This window comes from Lepisosteus platostomus, chromosome 2 (genome assembly GCF_059453375.1).
Source record: "Lepisosteus platostomus isolate fLepPlt1 chromosome 2, fLepPlt1.hap1, whole genome shotgun sequence".
Taxonomy (NCBI): Eukaryota; Metazoa; Chordata; class Actinopteri; order Semionotiformes; family Lepisosteidae; genus Lepisosteus; species Lepisosteus platostomus.
The window spans coordinates 20,535,877-20,556,398 of NC_142612.1; the positions used below are offsets into that span (position 1 = coordinate 20,535,877).

At 34.0% G+C, this 20,522-nt stretch overlaps 1 protein-coding gene across 1 annotated transcript in view; it reads right to left on the reverse strand.

Annotated features, from left to right (window-relative positions):
* Window positions 1-20,522, reverse strand: part of diaph3 (diaphanous-related formin 3) — a 459,783-nt gene that overhangs the window by 217,802 nt on the left and 221,459 nt on the right. Inside the window, exons 16-17 of the mRNA XM_088603117.1 lie at window positions 20,107-20,439; window positions 18,655-18,769 (exon numbers count right to left, since the gene is read on the reverse strand). Coding sequence (XP_088459243.1) covers window positions 18,655-18,769; window positions 20,107-20,439 — 448 coding nt within the window. The remainder of the gene's footprint in view (window positions 1-18,654; window positions 18,770-20,106; window positions 20,440-20,522) is intronic.

Below are 20,522 nucleotides of genomic sequence, written 5' to 3' on the forward strand. Positions count from 1 at the left end.
ATTTATTAAAGTACCTTAAAGTGGTTTGGTGGTGCGTTTGTTGTCCTGCCTATTTTAAGAGCTCCATGCAGCACAATACTACATTTTTCAGCAATGAAGCAAAATATAGTACTTTTAACTAGATCTTATTTTAAATAAAGAATGCTACAAATAGCAACCAATAATAATGCTGCTAATCTTACTAATAGTGGAAAAAAGAAGAGTTTAAATGAAATATTTGATTGAGCATTAACATTCATTCCACCTTTTAGAAATCAGCACTACATTTTCAATACCATTCAAAGGTTTTTATAGTTTTCATTATTTCTCGAGTACAGGTCTGGTTGAAGTATATTTCTAACGTGTACAAGGTAAAAGATATAATGTTTTTGTTACTCAATTTCTGCACTAAAAGCAATGTTACTTCTTAAGGCTCCAAAGTAAGGAAAGAAATAATGACAAGTCAATAGTATTGAGGGAAAATATTCCCAATCAGACAGTTTAAAAGTTATGAGCAAGTAAATCAGTAAAGAAATATATAACACAGACCTTAGATTTAAAAGAATAAAAACAGGTTACAGATAATGTGTTATACCTTTACGTCAACCTTAAAACTAAAGAAAGAAAAACAAGATATTGTTTTACAACTTGAATTTGTATGAAGCTGAAAATCTGGTATGCATGCCATTATCCACTCCTAGTTAGTATGTGTGCCCAATTGTATAAAGTGCTGCTGGTCCTTCAAATGCAGATGCTTATTTTCTCCCCTTCAAATTTCATTAAATCTGGTAATTTCAAAACAAGTACTGGAATATTCAAAATGACTTAAGGTGGATTGGAACAGAATGTCAAAGTAACTTATTATGAATTTCATTATTTAAACAATTGGTGAGATTAGGCATGTTGGCTTCATTAGTTGAAAAACCAATGAAGACAGCTAGCAGCTGTGACCTAGGTAACTTTAAAAGCTCTTCTTTGAGGATTAGAAGAAAGAAGTGGCACACTGATGTGAAGACCTCACGTGGCTGCAAAATCCAAATGTTAATGAGTGGATGCAATTCTAAAACGACTCTTTAGGAATTTTGATTAGATGTTTGTCAGACTGAGTCAGACCCAGTGATTCAGAGATTTTAGTACAATGGTTTCTGGATAGCTTTTCAGAAAATATTAATAGAAAAACACTGAAGCAGAACAAATAATTGTAAGTACACTATTTAGCATTGTTTATATAGACTTTGTTGAAGAATAATAATCAAATATGAGAAATTTGTTTCTATTTTTTCTGCATCCAGTAGACAACTGCAGATAAGACAATCAACCCCAAAACAAACACACAAAGTGTATTTTAAGTCAATTGGAAACTCCTCATGAATCAAAGGCTTAATATAATCCAAATGTGAATATTTTTTCTTAATAAAGCATGTCCTTCAAAAAGCAACTATTTTACTATTAATGCTATCTAACCTGTTTAAGACATATCCAGCAAAAACAAAAGACTTAAGACTACAATTTGTCTGAGGGGTGTAATAGATTATTAAAACATATATTAACATTTATTTTTTAGTTTTTGTGAGGTTTAATTGTGGATTTAGAGAGATGCCCTCTTGTATGACAGAATCATTGACAAAGGTATCTTGAATGTGATAACAGGGGAACTTAAAGTTCCTCATGTTTTAGAAGTGGAAAGATTCATAATACATGGAGGCTGATCCTTTGTGGAAAACCTGTACCTCTTGCCAGCTCAACAGAAGTATCAAAAACTGTGGCTGGGGTACATCTGTCTTCAATGGTTTCTGTAACACAGACACATTAGGCTTTCTGGGCACCTAAAGGATTATTCACCATTCATGGTGGATATTGCTGTTATTCAGGGGAATTCTCAAGGTATTTTGTTTCTGGTTTGGGCTACAGTAAACCAAGATAATTCCTAATTCCTTCATTAAATGAATCTGGCTACAGGCTGGAATGAATATCAATCTAGTTGTGTTATTCCTGTGGTGCTGCTACTGTGCAACAGACTGAATGGTGAAGCAGAGTGCACTTTCTATAGGTTCAACAAGGACCCCTTTTGAGCTAAAAGGTCAAAGGTAGAAGGCTGCTCTATTTGTCTATTTTTAATGCAAATAGAAGTCCTGACTGAAGCTGCAGTTTTCAATACAATTTGCAAACACTGATGTACAATACACATTTATATAGCATGTGCACATGCATACTTAACTGATCATCAGGTCAAATGGCCTTATTCCATTTGTAGTCCTTCTTAACAAGCACCTAAAATGACATTTACATAAGGGTGTTTTAATAAATAAGCTAACAAGACTTCACATAGTCAAAAACAAAATAACCCCACCCTACAACTCACAACTGGCAACCCATTGAACCTAAGCAGGGGTGAGCCGGGTCAGTACCTGGATGTGAGACCACCTGGGAAAAACTAAGGTCACTGCTGGAAGAGGTATTAGAGGGGTCAGTAGGGGGCGCTCACCCTGTCGTCTGTGTGGGACCTAATGCCCCAGTATAGTGATGGGGACACTATACTGTAAAAAGGTGTTGCCCTTTGGATGAGATGTAAAACTGAGGTCCTGACTCTCTGTGGTCATAAAAAAAAACTCTGGGTGTTTCTCGAAAAGAGTAGGGGTATTACCCTGGCATCCTGGCCAAATTTCACATTGGCCTTCACCAGTCATGGCCTCCTAATAATCCCTATCTATTAATTGGCTTCATCACTTTGTTCAGCTATCAGTGGGAAGGAGATATGTGGTGAGCGTTCTGGCGCACTATAACTGCCGTCGAATCATCCAGATAGATGCTGCACATTGGTGGTGGTGGAAAGGAGTCCCCATTACCTGTAAAGCGCTATATAAGTGTAAAGAATAATTATTATTATTGTTGTGGTGCACTACAAAACCATATTCTATCTTGTTATTATGCTACAGGAGCATATCTTGCAAATACCAGTAGCGGGTACCCCAAGATGTGCACAACATTTTAAATTTTGCTATTACAGCATTGAATGTATTTCTTGCAAGCTAATTGGGTGGTATTGACTCTATATCACATGAAGCAAATGTGCATGGGTGTTGGGCAAAGACTTGGATAACAGCAGAATGAAGGTTAAAGATGAAATACAACCTGCACCTCATCATCACTAAGTTAAGAGTATCAAATATGTAATGAATCAATTACATGGCAGATATCATTTGATAACGAAGATCAAAAATACACCTTAGATACATACATCATCTAAATGGGCTGAGACTCTTCTACTGGGTCAACTTTAAGATTAATAAAATTTCAGGAAACTGCTAGAAATAAAAATATTACACAATAAAATACAGATAAGACAGAATTAAACATTACAAAATAAATGTTTAACTACATACCTAAATAAGTTCAATTAACTTTAAATTCCGTAACTTCTTTGCTTTACTGTTTTTGCTATGTTCAAACTCTGATTTGTTGGAATACATAATGCTGGGAAGAGGTCAAAACTAGTATCTTAGCTAATTTACAATTTGTAACCAAACCAGAATAAATGCCAACTTAATGCCAACTCAGTGACAAACTATGCAAAGAAAGATAATTTTCAAATTTTAAACAATCCTTTTTTTAAATAAAAACTAAGTCATTATTTTATGGTATCCTTTTGACTAATTTTCTTCCACTATATCAGATTGCAACACTTAATGTAAACTGGTAATTTATTTCCATTCTTTTCCCCAAATTACTGGTGCATCACACATTAACATTCAAGAAGTACTTTCACCCAACTAGGGAATACAGAGCTGACTGACAAAACTTCCCAGGCTTACAGATCATGCTTGTGCTGCTAAAGCTTCTGCACTAAACCATTTTTGTTCATTATCCCATCAGAGCACTGTATATTATATAAGTCTACTCAACTCTGCCTTTACTAAAACGTTCTTACAGTACTGCCTATTAGAGAAAGTAAATCTACTCCACCAACTGCTGTCCTTTTTTTTTATTCCTCTAAAAGTAACAGCAGAAATACCAGAATTTATTCTTCCATTTATTTTGTTTTTCTGACAAATTGCTGTAAATAGAAAGGATGTTGCATTTTTTAGCTTGGTTCCATCTTGGTTCTGTATCGGTGTGGACCTAACACAGTTTTATATTTTGTTGCTTTAAAGATTATGGTCATGGCAGATGAAGGGTGTAACAATTTTTGTTATAGCACATTTAAAGCAATCAACAAAAAGAAAGAAGTAAACAGATAATATAAAAGAAAACTGGTTGCATACCTATTCAATTTTCCTGTGGGAAATACTCTAAATTATTTTAGTTTACAACAATTCAAGGATATTGCATAAAGCAACACATTAGGAGAAGGGTATAAAAACTTTCCAAAGACCCTTAATACTGTATTTTATAACTTTGAGGGAGAAAATGTCCATGGGTCAACAATATCCCTTTCACATTACAAAGGCTGCTTGTATGGAACTGAAAAAAACAACACACAACACACCTATGTGATACTGAAAAAATGGGGCAAATGTTGTGGTCAGACAAGTCAAAATTGGAACCTTTTGTCTAAAAGCAAAGCATTAAATCCGATGTAAAACCTAACATTGTGATTTGTCAGCATCATCTCTACTGTAAAGCATGCTGGTGGCAGCATTAAGTTGTAGTTCTGCTTCTCATCAGCAGGGACTGTGAAACTCCTAGGACTAATGTAGCAGTGTACTGAAAAATATTATAGGAAAACTTGCTTCAGATCTAAGTTCAAAACCTCTGTTACCTTTGACCTTCGTTATAAACTGAAATAGAAGGGTTTAGTTCTACCACCTTGATAAGATTCAGATCAGTTAAGAAACGTGTTATGCCAATCTGATGATAGTTTGAAATATTCATATATTCCCTCATTTCATCAGGATTCCACTACTGCCCTACCTAGTGTGATTTCTTCTATGGTAGTAAATAGACTTCAGTACATCCAGAATTCTGGGGCACACGAGTTATCTGCACTCTGCATCAAAAGCACTCTGTATTACCACCGTAACTACTATTTTCAGCAAAGTGCACTAGCTGCCACTGAAAAGCTGATTTTTAAGTTGTCCTACTCCAATATAAGACAATAAATCATCTGGTACTAGATTATTTTAACGTCTTATGGTATAGGTCCAACTCTTAATCCTGTAGACTCAAGACTGTTTACTCTGCTGAAGGCCAGCCTCCACATAATAGATGACAAAGCCATTTTTGTGCAACACTATGTCTCTGGAATGCATTGCTTAGTCCTCGAAAAAGGACCTCTCCACTGGAATACTAAGTTCTGTCCTCTTGTCCCTGTCTTCTCCTGCCTTTCCCTATTTTTTTCTTTTGTTGTGTTCATCTGATCTTATATGGTGTCTTTCTGGACTACTGACTGACACTTAATCATTTACCCAAACCTTAATTACTTAAGGTAAACTTTATGATTGATTTGATCGCAGAATCTGGACACCCTACATCTCAGAAAACACTCCCTTTGCTTTGAACCTGAAAGTGTTTACACTGCCAGGTGTTATATACTTAATCTAGACTCTTAGAAACACTTCCTAGTCACCTATAACTGTAACAATATATTAGTATTAACACAGACTTCAATGTCTTTTAACCACTTTTTGTTTGTTTTATATATGTGTGGAGTATTGTGGAGTATCAAGAGTTTTCTGAAAACAATTGTATGACTAATTAAGACTTAATGCATTATATTAAAACCCACATACACAAAACCATCAGAAATAATAAAATGACAATTATATTAGCATTAATAGCCATAAAGCAAAAATGATTGTTTGTTTTAACTACAGATTAAGGGAATTTATTTTAATACTATTATGCGTGTTCATATTGCACTCTATTTGATTGCACTGTTAATTATTTTAATGTGTTATCTATAAAGCTATTAAATTAAAAATTTTGATGATAATATTGCAGTTTTATTTTGATCTTGCATTGACCAGAGGCCTTGCATGCCCTGTCAAGAATTTGTAAATGGAGACTATGATGAAAAACAAATTTCAGGATTCAAGAATGCATTTAAGAAGAATACAAGTGTAGTGCATTAGGAAATCAGTCATGCAAATTTTCTTGTGCACAATGATTTTCACAGGCTAATTAACCCTTTCCCGAATTTTGTTTTCAAATGTTACAAAGCATTTCTGTTTTTATGAACAGTTAAGAGATCCACATATACATTATACAAGGAAAAAGCTTAAATGGGGGCAATTTTGATGTCTGTTAAACAATCTCAGAAGAAGATTTGTTCCTGAAAATAAACTATTTGTATTGTATTATTTTACCAATTAAAAAAATGTATGTAAAGGTGCTCACTACACACATTTTATCATTAAAATGTTACGTATTATAAAAAAGAATTTTGAAATTCCCTAAAGAATTGCCTCTAAGTTACTGCAAAGTGCAGGGTTATGGTTGTGTTTCCAGTGTTGGAAACAAATTCAAACTGTTTCTTATTCCATATACTGAAAAAATACAAAACTAATGAAAAGTTGTAATACCACTTAGTCTTGTATTTGGAAAAAAGTAATCCTTTCATTCCAAGAAAAGTCTCCTTTTAAAAACAATGTCAAGAACAGTATTGAAATAATATTGACAACTCATGTTCACAGGATATGAAATATAAATCTAAAAAGCCTTTCAAAATATGACCAATACATCCCCTTTTTAACTACACATATTGATGTATTTAGTGTATCTCTTCACTTCATCACCCTCTCTCTTTCCTCAGCTACCAACAACTTAGTTGCCAATTTCTCCCTTTCCTACACTCAACTCTTCTCTTCCCTGTTATGCTCCTATCACTTTTTGTTTTCTTACCGGACCTCCCTTTTATTATACTCCACGAGCTCCTGCTCCAAGCTCTTGCTCTCTGTAAACAGGGCAAATGGAACATCAGTAGTATGTCCTTTTCATCTGACCCCAAACTCTCCATCTCCATTCAAAGACTCTCTACATCATTTGAGAAGTCCTCATTCACTCTTCACTGGCTTTTTCCAGTTTAAAATCTTTTTCAACTGCACTTATCACTCTGCAGCCTCCAACCTGTAATCCCTTGCTATATACGTCTTCTTCTCTTTGCTTACTTTCTGCTGGATGCTCAGTTGTACCATCTCTATTCATGTGCCCACTCACTTGTTCAAGTCCCTCAAATCTGTACAATCTCTGAATCTCTTTCAGAAACATTCTAAGACTCAGATGACAGACAGTGTGTAGGATAAAACACAGAGAGAGAAGAACAGAGAGAAAAGAGGGGACAGAAGGACAGAACATAAAGTGTGTGCCAGCAAGAGGTCTTTGTCCAGATATTCATAGACATATTCAAGATGCAACACTACAAAATTATCCAGAAAATAAATTAAAAGTGCGAGTTGCCTATGTTTAAGATGGGAATAATCTCTTCCTTGATCAACTGAGAATCCATAACCCCAATTTAAAAAAATGCAAATTCCAAAAAATCAAAAGCCCAGCTCCAGGGGACAGATCAAAAAAAGTGCAAGAAATGATATCTCTGTATTTCTTAATAATTTCAGTAATAAATTATTTCAAGGAAGCAATCAACCATCAGAAATGCTAAGAACAAAGTTTTGAGAAAGTAAGCTGTATATATGGTCAAAAGTGGGCAAACGTTTTGAAAAGTGCAAAATTCTCATGATAATTTACAGTATTAATTACTGATACTGGCCAGCTCTACTGAAAGCTAATTGTAAAATCAGATTACTGGCCAGATTTCAAAGTCCTCACAGAACTAGTTAAATAAACACTAAAGGAATTACCACAAAATTATAATATGTCAACATTTAATAAAAATAATTTTTATTTGCTGGGTTTTAACATTGATCTTGAACATAAGTATTGTCTTTCTTTTACTGCCATAAGTGTTTTAAATTAAATACAATGTAAACATTAATATTAACATTAGAACTTCATAAATATAAAGTACACTGTTAAAGCCAGTCATATTGTCACTACATTTAATGGAAATGAAGGGAAAAATGAGAATCCCATTTAATAGGCAATATAAAAGAGGTCAATATGTGACTTAAATCATGTTTTCTACTAACAGCATGAACTGCATGTGAGTGAGGAAAGTGCAGTCCAGTAAGCTGTGCAATTAATATTTTATAAGAAAAAAAAAGTTGATTTTGTTAAAATTTAATGACAATCCAGATGTCTTACCACTTAAGGGAGATAAACATGGTTTTATGTGCTAATTTTAAAATGAGGACATTTTGATGAACTAAAAAACTTCAGCATATACAGGTAAAGTAGTGCCAGGGAACATTTAACCTGAATAATATATGAAAACAGATAGAGGCCTAGAAAACACATACTTTATTTCTCAAAAACGAAGCTTTTCTTTCACATTTGGATATAGAAAACTATTAGTCTAGTCATCTGCAGTTCAAATTATAGGGATGCCTGGGAACCTCACTAAAACAACAAAGAAAATAACAATCAGAAAAAAACACTGATTAATATAAAAAATAACCTTTTCAGAATGAAATACAATAGAGGATATGTTTTGATTGCATTTTACTGCCAATGTTTTTCATTAGACTATTGCTTCCAATCACAGCTGCACTCTTGGCATCCTGTCACAAGACCTGGCTCAACATTATCCATTATCAAATTTAATAGAAGTCGTAATGCTTCATCTTCCTTGAAAAAGTACAACTAAGGTTCTTATAGTATATAATTCTTAATTATTCTTAACACACCCTATGGCACGTTATCACCTGCTGTGTTACATGTTAGAGTTATCAGATTACAATTACAAATAATAGAATACACAAGTGTTATACTTTATCACAAAAGGACACACTAATACAATGACTGATAATCTAGGTGCCAGTTGTGACTTTCAAGATATGTTTAATCCCTTAACAGTAGTTATACGAGTTGAAAAAACAGTCATTATGCTCTAACAGGGAGAAATGGAAGTGAACTTCCTCTTAGTTATGTCAATTAAAGTCACTCCAATTTATTCAGAAAATACATTCTTTTTTACAGAATTCCTCACCCAGTACTAATCAAACATGTCACAAATTGTCTTCCCTGTTCCTTGCTATCTGCTATTAATACATGACATTTAAACTATATACATAATTTACTGAAGTAATTTAACATCTACTCTCTATTAAAAATATACAGACTATTGAGGTCTGACAAGCAGGTAATGTTACAATCAATAATTTAACAAGTAACATACTGTACTAGAGAACTGAAAACCATCATGGAGAACCTGAATAAACGCATTGTATTACGCTGATAGGTAAGGCACGAGGGAGATACCAACACAGTGTATTTAACCTTACTGTTGTGTGTACGATGTCTTTTAAATTATTTATTTGAAATAGATTTTAATGTTTTCAGACATCAGATGTAATCCCACCTGACCATCCTACATTTTAATCAGCATATATACTACACCCAGGCGATGGCATACTGAGGGGAATTGTTTGACTCATTTTCAAGTAAAATATTTAAGTCTAAATCTTACCTACAGTATATGGGAAGACATGATAAAAATGTATTCCTTAATCTTGTGAAAAACCCTGAAAAACCTGATGCTAAACAATCACAAATAAGATATTAAAACAATTATTTCCACTAAATATCACTGCATAATCTTAAAAAATAGAATACAATTTAAAGAATAAACCATGAAGTATCTTCTACGCTCAATTTCAGCTTCAAAGGTTTGTAACTATAAAGTTTACACAAATAAGGCAGAGTTATTTGTTATCTTCATATGTTCATGATAAATATGTAAAGCTGCACAGATGAACACCGTCACAAATACCCCTTGCCAATTCTTCCTCCTTTTTGCTATCACATTGTAGAACAGAACTGGATACTGTCCCTTGGAAAAACTTTAGTAGGGGACCAGTTGCTCCTGTAAGTCTCAACCTTTGTTTAAATAAACATGGATTTAACTGTTTTTTAAATTAAAACATTCTTTTAATTAACATTTAATAATCAGTTACTGTTGTAACTGTAGATGTTATATGTTGGATATTAGATCTTATCCATCCATTTTCTAACAGCTTTATCCATTTCAGGACCGCAAGGGAGCCGGAACCTATCCTGGCTATAAGTGTAAGGCAGGACACACCCTGGATGGCATGTCAGTCCATGACAAAGGAACACAGACACTGAAAAACACACTCACACCAGGGCCAATTTCCCCAGAAGCCAATTATCCTGCCAGTATGTCTTTGGACAGTGGGAAGAAACCAGAGCACATGGAGGAAAGCAACAGGGAGAACATACAACTACCCGAGAGATATCATTCCAGGTCCGGAACTGAACCCAAGGCCCCAGCTTTGCAAGGCAGCACTCCAACCACTGTGCCAACGTGCTACATATTCTTTTTAATGTTTTAGTGACCAATGCCTGTTACACTGAGACGTGACCTGCATCAAGTACAAATGAATGTCTTCAGCAAATTTCAGCAGAAAATACTGGTCATTAGTCATTTTCACTAGTCTTTCTACTTTACAATCTGCACAAATCTGAAATTTCACACAGTAGTTAAAAAGTACAATTAATGGAATGACAATACATACTGTATACCTGAGATTTACAACGTCGCAATTTGTTATACAGCATGAAAAAATGAAGGGTTTGATTATGTGTCAAGACAAGACACATTTTGACTAAAAATAATCAGATCAGATTGACTTTAAATCAATATCAATGTAGGTCTCTGAAGTGGCTTAACCAGTAAAGACACTCCACCTAAGCAAGGTTGAGCTGTTTGAACGCAGGTTTCAGTTCAAGTCACCAGCTTTCTGTGACTCAAGCAGAGGCACACAGTTTGCTGAATGCCACCTAGAGCCGTATTAGTCAGCCTAGGGCTCTCTCAGCTCCGAGTCCTACAAGGACCACTGCAGTTTCCTGGGCATTCTGCAAGTTTGTGGTGCTCTAGGTAAGAGATGCTCCTCTACTCCTTCTGGCATTAAAGCTCTTTCTCTTGGCTACATAGTTTGTGACATTTCAAATGATGATTAGCTCAAGTGTTAGCTGGATTACTGAGGAGTTTGTCTGCATTTTCTCATTTCCCCCAGTGTGTGGTTGTACATTGGAAATTCCAAGGCAGGTGAAAAACATAACTTGTAATCTAATTAATAAAATAAACTTAGTACATCTGATACCAGTTGTTTATAATTAAACTATATTGGACAAAAAAACATTGTCTGGCCATGGATATCTGTAAGCATTAGGAGACATGCATAACATGCATTCTATATCCCCAAGTCTTTTTTAGGTAACATCATTCCACATCACAACTCACAAAAATAAAAACGTGTAAGACATGTAAAAACATCAAATGTCATCAAGGCTACTTGACTAAAATAGCCCACATGGTCCTCTTGTTATTTTATGCTAATTGCAATGAAAATGAGCAGTCTACAGCAATGTCACAAAGCTATTACTGCAAACTAGGTCAGGGATAAGTGACAGTCACTTCTCAGAGGTAAAGTACACAGCTTCACAGTTAATGGAATTAGTATCTAGCTTGAAACCACTGCCTGTTCTTTTTAGGTTAACGGTGCTCTGAATTATGAAAGTAGACAATGAAGACTTTTGGCACTTATGAGGAAGCTTGATTTTTTTTCTTGCATTTGAAAATGCATAATGAGAATGTACTGAAATCCTGAAAAGACCTATTCTTTAAAAAAAGTATTTTTGCTAAATAGAACAATGGAAATGACCAATTTAAGTTTTCACTATAAAGCAGATTTAACCCACACAACAATTTAAGCAGATTTAATTATGTTCTCCAAAACAAAAAAATCTTCTACAAATGTAACTGTTGATAGACTGAATCAAAAGTATATTTAGCAAAGAAATGCTACATGTAAATCAGCATCTATCAAAACCTACGAATAATGTATAAAAAGTAACAGATAACAACAGCATAATTCAAAACAACTACAAATTTCAAGTTTTTTTAATACTCTGGATATGATGAGAATATTCTAAATTAAATCTTGAAATGTTTTTAATCATTTACTTTTTATGACTCAATTTTTTAAGACGTTTCTGCAAAATCACCTTGATTGCTATTGGGTATTATGGGTATCATTCCTAATAAGTCCATAAAAATGTAGCTTAGATGGTTAGATGGTTAGATGGTGCTGGGGTGGCCAAAAGGATGACTGAAAAGAATACTGCAACAAGGTAAAAAAAAATAATGCACAGGGTCTTGTTCAATACTACAACAATAAACAACTGTAATAGCTGCTATAAATAAAATAGGCATAAAAACTGAAGATATAAGGGTTAAGTAAACACAAAATTAGTATTTCATATTTAAGGTGTTTACTGTAGAAGACGTCAGTGACACACCCAATGTTGGAAAATGATCCTCACCACTACTGGCTAATTTTAGTGTAACCAACAATGAATTTATACAAGGGCTAGGACAGGTATTATTAAATTGTTGGGTCCTCACAGAATGTTCTCAGTCTTACTTAAAACAAATTAGGCATGTTATTCAAAGTCTCCTCGCTAGAATAATTTTACTATCACTTAGAATATGAGAAGTGTCCATTCTGATAGTTTACAACAAGTCATATAAAAAGGCAGAACTGAACTAGGTAACTATAGAGCAATTGTTTGCTCCTGGTGAAGTTATGGAAATAATATTTACAGCTAAATTTGAAGACCACTTATAAAACAATGGCTCTTCATTTATAATTTAGAAGTGGAAGGCCTTGTTTAATTCATCTACGGGATTTGTTCAAACAAGCAACAGGGGTAGTAGATAACATTTGAGCACATGATATCCGATGATAAATTTCAAGTGAAATCTGTAATGATATATTTTAAATGATAGATTTTGATACCCAAAATGCCTTTGATAAGGCACCCCCTGAAAAACTTCAAATTTTCAAATTAAAAGCCATAGGAAACCAAGACAATGTATGCACACAAATCATGAATTTGATCACAAGAAACCATTATTTAAGGTGTGTCACCTAAATGGAGAGATGTAAGCAGCAGGGTGCTACAGAGTTCCATTTTAGGCCCAATGCCTAATGATTTAGTTTTTGATACACAGAAATTAGCAACTAGTTTATGATGCACATCTAATCTAACCATAGGGGAGGTGCTACATCTGAAACAGTGGAAATAAAATACAAAAGGATTTAGACAAAATCATTAAGTGGGCAAACATTTGACAAAAGCGATTCATGCAGGAATTCATAACATACGTTATACATGTTGCATGGGTGATTCTGAGTTTCAATAAGCTACATATGAAAGAGATCTGAATATTTATATAGATTATTCTGTCTTCATCAACACAATGTGGAGAAGCAAAAAATGCTAAAGGAATACTGGAGTATGTAGCACAAGGTGTGGAATATACAATTAAAGAATTAAATGCTCAAGCTTTATAACATGACCTCATTTAGAAAACTGATCACACCACAATATAGCTTATAGATTGGAAAATACTTTAAAAAGAGTGACAACAATTCCTGGTCTCAGGAGATTGTTATATATGGGGAGGTTAAAGGGACTACACTTCTGTATAAAACAAAGTTGAGAAAAGACTTGATTTAAGTATATAACACACTAAAGGGTATAGATAGGGTTAACCCAAGGGATTATTTCCTACTCAGTATAAAATTAGGATACAGGAGCACAACTGAAAATCTAAAAGGGTTTTCATATAAGAAAGAGACACTTCTTAAGGTAAAAGATCTTGGCCTCATTCCCAGTCTCTAAAAAAACGGATAGATAAAACTTGAGATTCACTCAGGTACTAAAATACAAAACAGGCGAAACACACCACAGAGCCACCTCCTGTTTACAACTTCTCTTATGTTCTTAATGAAAGCTGAACAGAAGAAAACTGCTCACTACCATTAAAGTAAAATCAGACTAGTAGTCGTTAGGGTGCTGTATAAGGACCTACAGTAAGAGCCATCGGTTAAAATCATGTTTATTGTTCTCAGCAAACTACTACACTTAACTGATTTTTGGTTCAGTTTTGCTCCAGTAAATATACTACATACTGTATAAATGGGTATTCTCCAGGATGCAGCTGCAATCAAGTTAATTGAGAAATAATTCTAATCTGGTTAAAGAACAAAATTAAAAATAAAACACAGAGCATAGGCAGAAAAACTTAAAAATTAACCCAATTGTAAAATAAGCATGAAGTGCCTGTGACACTTTAAGAAGAAGAACTAGATGAGTTACTATATTGGGGGAAATAAAACTGCAGATCAAAAGGATTCAGAATCATTTGCAGTGGATTTTTTAATTAGTACAGATTATTTCTCAGAAATGGAAAACAGTTCATAATAGTTCTCGGATGCATTTACTGTCCTTTAAGATAATAATCAACCAACTGGTATTTTAGGGATGTCTATGATGTTATCATGAATTCTACTATAAACTGAATTGCCCCCTAAGACATTTTGATAGTACACAAAATACTACAGTGAAAGAGAAGCTATCAAGTTATTAAACTGTTTCACTCTCCAAAACATAGGTTTTCAACATCTTTAAAAAGTAATAATGCCACTCCAATGAATTAAGACTGAAAAATCAAAAATGTTCAGAAAAAACAAGTGTTTGATCACCCTACTCCTCTTTTCTAAAGATGTAAAAGATATATGCCACTCTGACTAATTTACAGCTTTGATGTTAGGATTATTACTGTACAAAGATATACAGCTTCTGTCAATCATTCTTTTAAATGATGAGGCTTTCCAACCTTCACTCTGACTAAAAAAGTAGTAAGCCTTTCTTAATATCAGATGAAACAAAAAGGAACAGGCCTATGAAATGTATTAGACACCTTGATTTGATAAACTGTAACTAAAGTACATTTAACAACATGTAATGCTTACAAAGTCCCTCTGCTTGCACTGAGTTTTATTTTCTAAATTTAAAAACTGTCAATTAATGTTACAGAAGATATACAAAGCATTATAATTATATATTCTGTGCATAAATGTCCTGTGTGTTACATATAGTCTGTAACCATTAATTATTTGTTTTATAACTTTGTGGAACTGTCTCTATATAAAGCCTATTAATCAGGCTTGTTGGCACACAAAATATTTACAGGAATAAAAAAGCCAAAACTGCCACCACATAATTAAATAATTTACATAATTGGCTCCTCCAAAATTTTCAAAATTAGGAAACCAGAAAATTCAAATTACTTTACATGTAAAATATTCTGATTTGTTCATGAGATCTAGAAAATCATCCAGCATTACTTATTTTTACAATAGCACTGAATCAACAAAGTAAGACCAGTATTGCCTGTCTATGATATTTACTCCTAGTACAGTAACTACCAAGATAATTAGACAAGATGAGTAAAATGAATTAAAATTATAAGAACTGGGACAGATTGAGAAACCACGCAGTAGGAGGGCAAACACTATGAAAGCCCTCAGCTACGAAGAACGCACCTTCGTTATAGTTAAAATATCTTCCTAACTGCATTACTGCATGAAAATGCATGTTTCATTACAACAGAAATCTGCAAACCAGGTGTTTAGAAATCTAGGAATTGGCATATTGGTTGTAACACCCAGATATGGACTACAACACTTAAGTAATAACAGATGGTAGTGAACTTGCCAAAGAGCAAAGACTCTCAAGACAAGTGGGACAATATGTGTTTGGATGAAACACAAATTGGGTTTCTGGGACGTTTCTGGGATCCAACAGTTAAAGGAAAGGTGAGGCTTCTGTTGAAAAAACAGTGTTGAACAACATCCCTTTGGTGAAGAGCAGAAGTGGATCTGTTCTAGTTCAGTACTGTTTTGCCTTGTCTGGCCTTAGTGTCCAAGATGAAAGGAAGGAACAGAGTTTCCAAAGTTCAGCAGGATATTTTAACCCAAATCTCGTGCCATCGATCAAGAATGCTGGCTCGCAAAAGGCCTTTAGAAAGGCCAAGGATGTTCAGTATGAAGTAGTTGAATATCCCTCTTGAGAAGGTTAAGAACTATAAAATGGCTAAAAGATTAACCTCCTTGAGGTTGTCAAAGACAAAACAGATTTCACTAAATAGATTTCCAGGGTATGTATACAATTGAAAACCATGTGTTTACACCTGCAGTGCTCCCAGGATTAATCTATACCTGTACCTCAATGAAAAAGAAATAAAACAACTGTCCACAGATTAGATGGATTACATTAGAAATACAGACTGTATACTGCACCCTATAAAAATGTCATATTTTAATCTTGATTGCACACAGCACACAGCAGTCATATTTCTCTTACATAGAGGACATCAGGTTCACATTCATTCATTCATACTCATGTAGTCAGTATTTTGTAAATCCTCCTCTATCATGAATTCAACAGACAAAATAAGTCCTGTAGTATGCTATGAAGTTCTGGCACTTCTGGGGGAGATTTCTAATCATTCTTCCAAATAGTATTACTCTAAGTCCTTTGAAAACCACTCAAATACAAAGATCTACGTATTGAGGTCTGGGGATGACCTGTAAAAACCTATTTTGTCTTTAGTTAACCATTTCTTTGTCAATTGGGATGTATGCTTTGGATCACTGTCATGCTTGCATATCCATTTTCAGTCAAACTTGAACTTTGCAGCAGAGGAAACCAGGTAAAGCTAATAATTCCTCCTATTTAAACATGGGCTGCAAAACAACTACAGGGAGAAATATTTTGTTTCACCTGACAATAAGATATGCTTAAATGTCATTCAGATATAGATGTAAAACTGAGTGGCCTCTTTCTGTGGTTCACCATCTGAAAAAAACATCTTTCTTGCAACCTGGCCAGGAATTGCACATTAAAGAAGACAAAATAGAAGTATATGCCAAAGATGCCACTTTGTACTAGGGATCTCCATCTGTTGAATTGAATTGTTGAATTTGCAGTTGCCTCCTGAACCACTTGACTCACAGTCAAAGCCCATGGTAGCAACATGCATCAGTTGTGTCCTCTTCCTTTACCAATAGCCTTAAACGTATTAATAATGCAAGTTTGATATTTTTATGTGAGTTTCATATTTTTGTGGATGCTTCCCTAACCCTCAAATTGCGGTCAATTTCATTTCTCTGCAGTCTCTGGAGAGCTCTCTCAACATAACCATGACTATACCTATTACAACTGAATGTCTCCTCTGTGCTACCACCATTTAAAACCCAAGAAAACAGTGAACAAGACACCTTGTGAGGATTGTATAGACTCTATTTTGTTCTAAAAGCTTACATTGTTCTTACAGCTTTTTTGTATTTTCTTTTTAGTTTTAGTTTTTGAATTGTACCTCAAGCAATTCTTTAATGTGTTAATACATGAGACCACAGTGTTTTCTTGTATAAATTAGGACAAAATTACGAAACTGTTTAACTTATGTAATGCTATCAAATACAGCATACAATTTTCAGAATCTTTCTACGCAAGACACATAAACCATGTAAACTCATTTTGTTTTCCCTGTTTCATAAGCAGTTTGAGTAAATCTGGATGGCAATGAATGTAAGTATATGACAGATTCACTAATACAAGACAGAGTCGTGCTTATCATACTTTTTGATATATTGGCATCACAAAACACAATCTACACCTGGATTTGTATGCTAAATCAGCAATATGATACCATTTTAAATTGTATGAATAAATTTAGAGTCTACTGTGTTGCTAACTTTTATGGGTTAGTATAAGATTAAAGCTAAACTGCATAGCAAACAATGAAACAAGATAGGGATAAGCATGGTGTAATAGCTTTAAAATAAACCTGACATTTGTTAAAAAATAAAAATCTGTATACTAACAAAACATGTTTGATGCGTGTTTTATTAATAAGATAAAGAATAATTAAAGGGTATTTGATTTTCACCATACAGGTTGAGTTGAGCCATAAGTAAAATCATATAAACATTATCTTTTGAAAAACTGATTTACACAAGACTTAAAATTAAGTCACACTACCACAGTAAGCAAGCTGTTCTTAAGCATAAAACAGCATTAAAGATTATACTAAATTGCACCATAACAAATTAATATGCCTTCTGTTCAAGCATAATCCACAATCCACTTAATGAACACGATATAATGGTAACAAAAATGTTAATAAATCCCCTGCAGGTCCACATACCAGCAGAAAATTTATTTTCTCCTACTTCTGAAAATAACTGTAACAAACTATCAATATAATGCAAGATTAATTTAGTTTTGCTGCTTAACACTTGACAGCAGAGAAAGCCTCACAGAAAAAGTTTCATTCCAACAGTGAAATCACCTTAATGAAATACCTTATTGTAGGTATTAAAAACAAACCAAAAAGTGCATGATAAAAAAAAACAAACAAAAATAAGCTGCAGTAAGGTTTGGAAAAACTTCTTGCCCCACTTTCCACCGCGGGCATCATTTCCCTTCTGATTCAATTTCTTTGAACCAGTTAGTCTGTCAGCCGTGGAATACAATAATCTTCATTTTATGCAACAAGTCAGTAAGGAGACTAGCACAAACTTGTCATCTAAAAAAACACTGTATACTAAAAGATTCTAAACATAATTCTAAACAGTGCACATTTTTATATGAGTAACTTGTTACGCAGAGTGAAGAAAGTTTGCTGTTTATTAGTAAAGACACTTTCCTGAGCAACAATGTTTCACTTTAAAAGGAACTTACCATGTTTCTGAGATCCAAAGGTATGTACTAGCTTAGTCAGTAGTTCAGGATTCTCATATTTTTCTTCATTTACCATTACCCAGAAGCAGTCCTCCGACATCTCTTGGGGTCTGATCTGGAAAAAAAAGACACATGGAGGAAGGGAGATTTCAGATAAATGCTTGAAAAACAGCTGAAGAATAAGAATGAAATGAATGTGCTTTAGGATGAAAAGGGAAAATATTCCAAACAATTAGTATCTTTATCAATGGACACTAATTCTTCCCATTTGGAAGTATTTGAACAGAAAGCATCTGTTTTTAGCAAACCATAAGCTGGTGTAAGACTTCTCCACAAAAAAGGAAAATGAACTTTGCAGACCGTTCAATAACAGAAACATGTCTAATGGAGGACTTTTTTAGATATTATAAAACTTATTAAATGTAAAAGCTTTTCAGCAAAAAAAATGCTATCAATAATAGCTGAAATAAGGCATACTCTTTACATTCAAGTAACTTCATACTTTATACATACAGTATTATGAAAGTGTTACCCATAAATCTTTACTGATAGAGTATTATTTGATGTTCATTATTAAAATCACATTTTGCAGTATTACCTAAACTACATCTACTGTACATACATATGATCTGCTTGTCTAAATAGGAGTATTCTTTTTACACAAAGAAAAAAACAAAATGTAAGAAATTCAGTTTACAGAAATGAAAATGAGGTGAGCAATTTTATATTCTGCTGCACTTCAGACAGAAAGACTGATAAACATTAAAAGTCTGATCAATAAGTGCTGGTGTTCCTTCATATTTCATTAAGTCAGTGGCACAAACTTTTCTTAAATTAAGGAAGGTGTCGGAAGCAGTTTGACGTAACTACTTCATAATCTTTGAAAATACGAGTACTTTATGATGGATAAATATGTATACAGGCAAAGTTTGTTAAACACATGACATAATATTATTTCTATCTATCCATATCTCACAACAAGGATGTTAAAATTATGTAACATTTACTATAATGAATAAACATTCAGTAAACTTTAAAAATAGATCACAAAATCACATTAAATTATTTAACCATATTTACTATATAGTACTTAATAAAATTAGTGAATATCACTGTTGCAAAGTGAACAATTTGCCAATAGTTATGTGTGAAGCTACAGATTGAGATTTATGAACATTGTAGTAAATAAGCCAGAATGGTTTCCACTTATTTGTAACCTTCCATTTCTATAACAAAGATTAATTAAAACAAATCAAATAATGGAGTAAATTCTGTATTTTGTGACATTTAAAAAATAAAATCTGATACACTTACTACCAACAGTACCATATATATAGTATATTTAAAAAATGTAAATGTATGGTAATTGCATATAAAATATAAGGACATTTCTTCTTCCATTATTTATTGGTGTGCTGAATGAAATTCTCTCGTGCAGCACTCATACTGTACCTTTGACCAATTGAGTCGTTTCATGGAGACATCAGGCTTGAACTCCTTTTTAGGCTTCAACCCAAAAGGCAGCATGTGAGGTGGTGGGGACCAATTAGGCCCCCCAAATCCCAGTGGAGGTGGAGGAGGAACCCCACAGGGAAGAGGCACTCCAGGTTCATGTAAGAATGAAGGTGGAGGTGGAAGTACACATCCGGGAAGAGGGGGTGGGGGTGGTGGTGGGGGTACTGGTGTCCCTGAGACAAAGGGAGGAGGAGGTGGGGGTGGTGGTAAAGATGATGTAATGGTCTGAGGCGACTGGACGGTAGGAACCCCAACTGGCACAGCTCCAAACTGCAGAAGTCAAAGCAATACAAATTTATCAAGGACATAATTCCATTTATCTACCACAGGAAAATGTATCATCTTCCTGAAAC